Here is a 7,788-nt window from a genome sequence, read left to right on the forward strand (position 1 = left end):
CGGGGAAACGGGCCCAAGCGGTGGCCACCGAGGGCGGAGGCGCCAGGCGGTCTGGCCAGCGGCGGCGGGACCCCGGCGCTGTTGCCAGGGGCCGTTTGCGGGAGCCCCCTCGTTTTCTTGGGGCACAGCCGGCGTCTTTGTTTCGCCGCGTGTAGGGTCTGGCCGTCTCCTACAAGCTCCCGGCCAGCCCTGTCACCCTCCCGGCCAGCCCTGTCACCCTCCCGGCCAGCCCTGTCACCGGGCCCTGCCGCAGCGCTGCTCGGGCGGCTGCAGTCTAGTTTGTTGTTTCGGAGCGCTGGCAGGCGGCTCGCACGTCGTGGGAGGCTGGATTTGCTTTTAGGACCCTCGCAGGTGCAGGTGCATATTTGCCGTGACCTGCCGCCTCCCCGCCCCCCCCAGGCTTTCATTTTGCATTTGGAAGTTCTGGAGTTCTGCCAGGACATTTTCCCTTCTCTTTTCTTACACTGTCTTACTTGCACTCTCAGCATGCTGCTTTGAAGTCTTATTAAAGCGCTCAGTGCTTTGCGATCCATCTAATGCCAACACTGTTGGGTAGTTTTCAGATGTTTCAAGATGAAGGCCTCCTAGAATATTAATATTATTCACGCCTAGTTACCGTGTTGGTTATTTTGCGTTTATAGAGTGGCGCTTAGACCACGTGAATCCATGGCGGTAGTTTGCCCAATGCCAAGGCTGTGCTGTGGCTGGGCCCTGGCAACAGGCGCATGCAGGGAGGCGATGTGAAGCACAGTTGTGGCCCAAGAGCAGCACCTCGTGGTCACTGACCCTTTGCCTGATGATGGAAAGTGGTTACTTGAAATTAAATAGGGAGAGTTAGGAACTTCCAAGTATAACTTTTACAACCCCATGCCTGGAAGTCACAATTACTAATTTACTTCAGAAAACGAGAAATCGCAGGTTGTGCACACGTCAACTTGCCTTCCTAGTATCGTTATCAGTTCTGACCTGTGCATCTCTGCGATGCTTCTGAAAGGTGGATGCAGGCTCAGCGCTAGCAGTGGACTGATGTGGTACCAAACTTGGTTTGATTCTTCTCTGCACCCACTTCCTCTACCCACTCCTTCCGTGCCACCATCCTCTCCCTCCTGCTCTGGATCCTGGTGGGGACTCTTCCATAGCCAGAATGTCCACAATACTTCAGGAGTCAGTGACATTTGAAGATGTAGCTGTCGCCTTCACCCAGGAAGAGTGGGTCCTGCTGGACATGTGGCAGAGAAAGCTGTTCAGAGAGGTGATGCTGGAAAATATCAGTCATCTGGTCTCCATGGGTAAGTGTCGACAAGTGTCGGTGAATGCAGGCAGGAAGGCAGCCATCCATCCGTCACCCACCCACCCACCCACCCACCCATCCATCCGTCCATCCATCCACCCACCCATCCATCCATCCATCCATCAGGTCTCTAAAACAGCTTCCCAAGATCCCACTGGTCTTTGCTGATTCTCTCGGGGACTTCATAAGGACATGAAGGAAAGTCATTTGTTGTACTGACATATAGGTTGTCACCCCGCTAGAATGTAATTTGACCCCTATTTAATGTCTTGTTACTTAATGTCTAACATTCAGCAGAAATCAGTGATGTGTTTTAATAAATGAGAAAACTGACTAAACGAAACGTTTTCTAAATAATTACTCTGCTAAGGCTTGACTAGTGAAAAATAAGCTGACCTTGATTCTCCTTCTGAAGCTGATGCTTGTCAGCTGTTTGTCTTCTGTTTTAAAACACTACTCAAGTCATCAACACATTCAGTCTCAGCGCTTTTGCAGAGGCAGGCTTCGCTTTCTGTCTTTGTATACTTGGGCACTGACATCAGCATCCGAGGTGGCCATGTTTTGGATACGACTCGCCTCTTTCAGTCTGTTGGAGGACCATCATTGTTTTCTCTGTTCCAGTTGTTCCTCTCTGGGCTGAAAGTCAGTGTTCTCTTTATTTTAAGAAGCCTGTCCTGGCCTTGGTCATCATGCGTGGAAGCATAGAACTCAAAGCCTATCAATATTTACTTACTTTCCCCATGAACAGGGTATCAGCATTCCAAATCAGATATAAATTTCCAGTTGGAGCAAGAAGCCCTGTGGGGTGAAGGAAGAGGGTTTCTCCAAGACCAGAGTGCAGGTAAGCACAGAGCTCTCTGTATGTCCGCAGTAGCCAGACTGGAGGCTAATAACTGTGTATGTCCTTAGCAGAATCAGCAGAAGACTTTTTGAGGGATATTTTCTGAAGAGTATGCGAAGTACACTGGGGAAAAGTTCTTTGGGTGTTGTTAGCCCTTGCATTTTTAGTTACATTTCTTTGGCTTTAGGGAAAAGGGCATTCATGTATTAATTGAAGTTAAATTTTCACAAAATAACTCTTCTCCTGATCCTCCCCAGTCCCTTGGAAGACTTTCCCTATCCTTACCAACCCAATATCTCATCCCCATTTTAGTCTTTTTATATTTCAACTATGAATATCTCTGTCAATACCTTAATGTGTTTCTACTTCCTAGAGAACTTCATCTTTGTATTCTTTGCCTCTTTGAAGTGCTAATTGTCAAACATACACAGGTCTTGTGCTTTGCGATGTCTTCATTCTCCTAAGGCCGTTCTAAATATTCATTTTAGACAGGGAAAGCACTCCTCGAGAACAAGTGATAGCCCCACATCACATCAGCAGGAAGGACACATCTGCAGTCAAGGCAATGGTAGGTTTCATGGTCATTCAGATGAAAGACTTGGCAGTAATATGTTAATAAATGAACTTATTATCCTCGCGGGCATTAAGTTGAGCTTTAGCTCAGCAAAAAGTTTTTTTTTTTTTTCTCAGCAAAAAGTTTTACATAGTTTGAGTTTAGTGAAAATATTAACCAGGTCAAAATTATAACCTGCAGTGTTAAAAAAATGGATAGCTGCATATTGTTCGTATGCCTAGTCTTTGAAACATATTTAGGCCTTCAAAATCAGTCTGTAAGCTGCAGCTGAAATGCTGCAAACATGTGTATGCAGAGGAAAGCGCAACACGTGTATGCAAGTAACAGTGGAAAGGTTTTCATTAAGAGTATCACTGAATATATAATGTAGGAATATATGTGGAAACCACTAGTAACCTTTCTCCTTCCCAAAAGCAGGGGTCTCACACTTCAGAGAATCCTGCTGAATGTAATGAAACAGGAGATGATTTCCCTTATACCTCCACATTGAGTGAACACTTACCAACTTACACGGAAGAGAACCCCTGTGTCAGCAGGCAGTGCCAGAAACCCCTCAGTGGCCAGCCATACCCTAATCAGCATAAGCAGATTCACAGTAAAGGTAAAGCATGTGAGTGCCAACTGTGTGGGAAAGCCTTCAGTAACTGTTCTAGTCTGAGACGGCATGAGATGACTCACACTGGAGAGAAACCTTATGAATGCCATATCTGTGGGAATGCCTTTATTCAAAGTTCAGACCTTAGAAAGCATAGTCTGACTCACACTGGAGAGAAACCGTATGAATGTCACCTATGTGGGAAAGCCTTCAGTCAGTCCTCTAACCTTAGACAGCATGAACGAACGCACACTGGAGAACAACCATATGGATGTCATCTATGTGGGAAAACCTTCAGCAAATGTTCTGCTCTTAGACGACATGAGAGAACTCATACCGGAGAGAAACCATATGAATGCCATCAATGTGGGAAATCCTTCAGTCAGTGTTCTGCCCTTAGACGACATGAGGGAATCCACAATGGAGAGAAAGTAGTGCTTGCTTTTAGTGAATATTCTCACCTGAGATGACATATAATGAACATTCATTATGTTTAAGAGACTTCAACCATGGCTTTAATGTGTAACATCCCAGAAGACTCTTACATTGAAGAAATACTGTAATTGATGCAGAAGATCCTATAATCATTCTTACTTGACTTATGCACATTTGTGTAGAAGTGACTGTGTATGACATCAAAACCTTCAGTCGTTGGTGTGACTGAGAGAACTCATACTGTAGATACAGAGAATGAGGTTGTCTTCAGCAACAGCCATGAGTTTGCAACACACCTGAGGATTTATATAGGCGAGACCTCCTACATGTGTAATCAGTGTGGTTAGTAGCCAGCCAAGCACCAACCCTGGTATGCACAAGAAAACTCGGTAAAGGAGTAACTGCTGACACAGAATGCGAGAGAGGAATGTGCTTGAGGAATATCAAACAATTCATACAGACATGATTCTGTTAAAAGTCAGTAAAACTCTTTACTCACAAAGCAACTCTGTGGCACATCTGAGGATTCAGATTGTACAAACTCCAGTGTAGTGAGTGAAGAAAATTCTCAAACCAACGTGACAGTAGTCCAAAAATCAAAGTGAAGACTTCAGCTAGCGTTCGAATCAGATAACTACATCTAGGAGAAAAATACTCTAGAAAAGCCTTTTAAAATATGTTAGAAATAAGAATCATGAGGAAATAATTTCACAGGGAAAGGGTGACATCTCCAAGATAGAAAGTGATCTGGGAAGACTGAATTTATCCTGGGAGTATGCCAAATTTTGTAAGAAATTAAATGTTTTCAATAGATTTGTAAAGATTTGATTAAACCATGTTGCTAAGAAAAAAAAAAATCTAGTGTGTTGGTGAAGTTCTGGCTTTTGTTATACAGCTGTGAGCATCTGTGTGGGTCGGCGCTCCTTGGCATGTGGGTGGCATTTTAGCTGAGCTCTAAGTATTTCCCAGCAGCTCCTTCCCCGCAGCTCGTCCTTGCTCATTCTTCCTTCAGCACTCTCCATCCATTGCCTGCTGGTGAGCCAAGAAACCTGGCACCCAGTGCCAGGTTTCATAAGTGTGCTGTGGCCCTGGTTTTGCAAGGTCACGGGGCAGTGCCAAAGGCATTAATGCTCACCACTATGGAGGCACCATACACGTCTCTGTTGGAGCTGTTGCTGTAGGCCAGAGATGCAGGTAGCTCAGCACTCCGAGCCCACAGAACACTCCTTGAATTTTTTTCCATGAAGCCTCTGAGTTGGACTAAGTGGGGCAGGAGTTTGTTATCCCATACCGCAGCCAGCATCTTCACTGGGTGAGTCCTGAGGTGCACACCCAGTCATCGCCCAGCCAGTGCTGTTATCCTTCCAAAGCGGCTCTGCAAAGAGAAGTCCAGCAAGAAAACACCCTACCTGCCAGCGGCCATGCAAGTGAAAGTTCTCATGAGGGAGGTGTCTACTGCTTTGTTTCCAGGAATTGCTAATGTATTTCCTTTGAACCAACCTAAAAACAACTCAAACCTCACAGGAAATACTGTCAAGAGACAGCCAGCTGGTTTGTACTCTTCCCAACTGCCACAGTCCCCGGATCATAACTCAGGGCCACCTAGGTACCCCCGGAGATACTACTGTGGAGGGCAGAAACGGTCATATGAGGACGATGAGGTATAATTCAGCGCTGTGGTGTCCTGGCTTGAGAGGCAGAGGGTAAGGAGGCAGGGACAGACAACAGGGCTTGAGGGAACAAGTTAGCAGTTAGACCCTGGAGACAGACCTCATGGCCTCCGATTTCCACTGTCACAGCCATGAGATCTTGTTACTGAACCTTTTTGGAAAGACGGCAGACAGAAAGGCGGGAGCAAGTGAACTTTAATGCTCACAGACAGCAGCAGAGATGGAGCTCCCAAGGGGGTCTGCAGCTGCTGCAGCCCTGTAGGGGAGGGTCTCATTTAGATTGCAAGTTCAGATTCTAAAGGGGTGACTCATCGCTGTGCCCCTTGATGTGAGGCCCAGTTCGTTATCGCCCTCATCCAGTTCCATCCCGGATGCAAGGCCCAGTTTATTATTGCCCTTATCTAGTCCCACCAGCAATGTGTTATCACCGCATCTGGTCACCCCCAACACTTTTTTTGTGACTCAACTCTATGATAGAAAGAGCTCGGTGCTTTTATCTTAAAGAGTTGTTAGGGCTAGTGAGTTACACTGTAGACACCAGTTATTACAGATAAAGCTCTATCCCTGGTCCTACGGAAACAAGGAATCAAACCTGAAAGTTTAATTGGCAACAACTGATGGTCACCAGGTGCTTCTCATTTGCACCAGCCGCTTCTAACTTGTACCAGCCATCTGTGGCACATCACCAGCTGGCATTCCGGCTCCCCCGGGCAGTGAATCTACGTGACGTCCCCGAGTGAGCTGCCTTAGCATTAGCTGCCATTTAAGTCATCATCTGGTCTTCTGAAACGGAAACGTAGTTTTAAAGTCAAATGGGGCCTCCCTGGTTGCGCAGGGCTTAAGGTCAGCACTGTCAAGCTATCAGCAGCCCCTGCGGCAGGCGTCCATCCCCGGCCAGGGAGGGACCCCAGGGCGCAGCAGGCCTCTCCTGTCTCCCACCGCTCCCCTCAGCAGTGGGTTGCAGTCCATCTGCCTGTTCTGCTCTCTGCTCTGTCTCTGGGGGGGGGGGAGTCATCTCACCCCCGCATCTCTGGCCTGTACCCCAGTTCTATGCGTGAATAAAAATAACTCTTTAAAAAAGAAGCCAGATCGACTTTTGCTTCCCACCAAATACTGTATTTGGGTCTGTTAACCTTTTCTGGGTTCCTTTACAGAGGACTTTGCTTTCCTTTATACCTCCGTCTCCCTCTCCTGTGTCCCCTCGCCCCTCCCTCCCTCCCTTCTCCTCCTGTTACCTCAGAGCCCCCAGTGTCTTTAATGTCCACTAGCTTTTTAAAAGGACTTTTGTCATTTTGGCTTGTTTTACTACACATAATTCCCTTGATTTCCCTCCCACAGTAGCACTCTGTGTTTGTAAATAAAAAAGTGTAAGTATACTTGAGACTGGGGCTCACCTGTCCGTATTTGTTTTGTTTTTTTTTTTAATGTAAAAAATTTTAATATGTTAATTTTTACATCATTTTTTTTTTCATCTCAATTGTAACCCCCGTGTGTTTCCCATCACCGAGTCACCCGTGTGCCATCACCGTAGTCCCGTGCGCTTCCCCCCCCACCATGTCCTTATTTGTATTGCAAAAACCGACTTGGGCTTTGTTACTAGATTCAGTCACGCCCCCCTCTGTGGTGTACTTGCGAGCTGTCACTTGCCGTAGCTGTCAGCTGGGCGCCTGCTGACTGGGACTCCGCCACTTGGTGGCCGGGCCAGGAGTCGCCTCTGCCCCGTGTTCCCGCTGGTGGGGGGCTGCTGGCTCTCACGCTGGTGCTGGAGCTCCAGCGGTGATGAACATACCTGCTTCTCAGAGCTCACCTCCCAGTGCAATGTATCTCTGCTGACACCTCTCTCTCACACAGCAGCTGCAGATCAGGGGATCTGGCGAGTCAGCACTAAATGGCTACGGGCCAGACAGAAACCTGCTAATCTGAGCTGTTTGAGACCCGGCGTGCCTGAAGCTGGGAGAAACGCCCTCGCACAGAACCACGTGGGCGCTTCTAAGAGCTGCTGCATCCGGAGCTGTGACCAGCCTGTGAGGCGGCCCTTGGTGGCCCCAGAAACAGGGCCAGTCGCGGTTCCCTACGTGGGTCATCTCTTCCGTCTCAGAGCTCGAGGACGGACCTAGGCGCCTGCTGCGGCCAGTACCAGTGTCCCACGGTCACGGCGCCTGCGACGGGGCCGCCGAGCCACAGGGGCCAGTTCTCGCATGCACGCCGGTCTCCCACCCCCACCCCAGAGCTCCGGCCTCTGACACTCACTTCTCTCCACATCCTCTCTGCCTGCCCGCAGGGTGGTCCTGTGCCGGTCACCCTCCGCCAGCCCCAAGAGCCGCCGGGGAACGGCCAGCAGCGCCGCACCGTGTCCCGCCTCCCAGCCCACGCGCCCCCGGG

The 7,788-nt window shown here is 48.5% G+C and overlaps 1 protein-coding gene across 2 annotated transcripts; it reads left to right on the plus strand.

The window, feature by feature from the left end:
• Positions 1-449: 449 nt before the first annotated feature.
• LOC101624861 (zinc finger protein 705A-like) lies at positions 450-4,770 on the plus strand. Of its 2 annotated transcripts, none has more exons than XM_012724763.1 (4): positions 450-1,289; positions 2,040-2,132; positions 2,621-2,700; positions 3,121-4,770. In XM_012724763.1, the coding sequence occupies exons 1-4, from the start codon at positions 1,145-1,147 to the stop codon at positions 3,769-3,771; spliced, it is 969 nt and encodes a 322-aa protein (XP_012580217.1). In that variant the 5' UTR covers positions 450-1,144; the 3' UTR covers positions 3,772-4,770. The 2 variants fall into 2 exon arrangements, with proteins under 2 accessions (XP_012580217.1, XP_012580218.1); XM_012724764.1 differs by having other exon boundaries at positions 3,124-4,770.
• The last annotated feature ends 3,018 nt before the right edge of the window (positions 4,771-7,788 follow it).

Source organism: Condylura cristata, unplaced genomic scaffold, assembly GCF_000260355.1.
Source record: "Condylura cristata isolate star-nosed mole 26May11 unplaced genomic scaffold, ConCri1.0 scaffold00014, whole genome shotgun sequence".
Classification (NCBI taxonomy): domain Eukaryota; kingdom Metazoa; phylum Chordata; class Mammalia; order Eulipotyphla; family Talpidae; genus Condylura; species Condylura cristata.

Bases quoted from the DNA above. Each gene is read 5' to 3' on its own strand.
- LOC101624861 (XM_012724763.1), top strand. From the start codon at position 1,145: ATGTCCACAATACTTCAGGAGTCAGTGACATTTGAAGATGTAGCTGTC. The intron at 2,133-2,620 runs GTAAGCACAGAG...TATTCATTTTAG, and splicing joins TCTCCAAGACCAGAGTGCAG to ACAGGGAAAGCACTCCTCGA. The intron at 2,701-3,120 runs GTAGGTTTCATG...CCTTCCCAAAAG, and splicing joins CATCTGCAGTCAAGGCAATG to CAGGGGTCTCACACTTCAGA.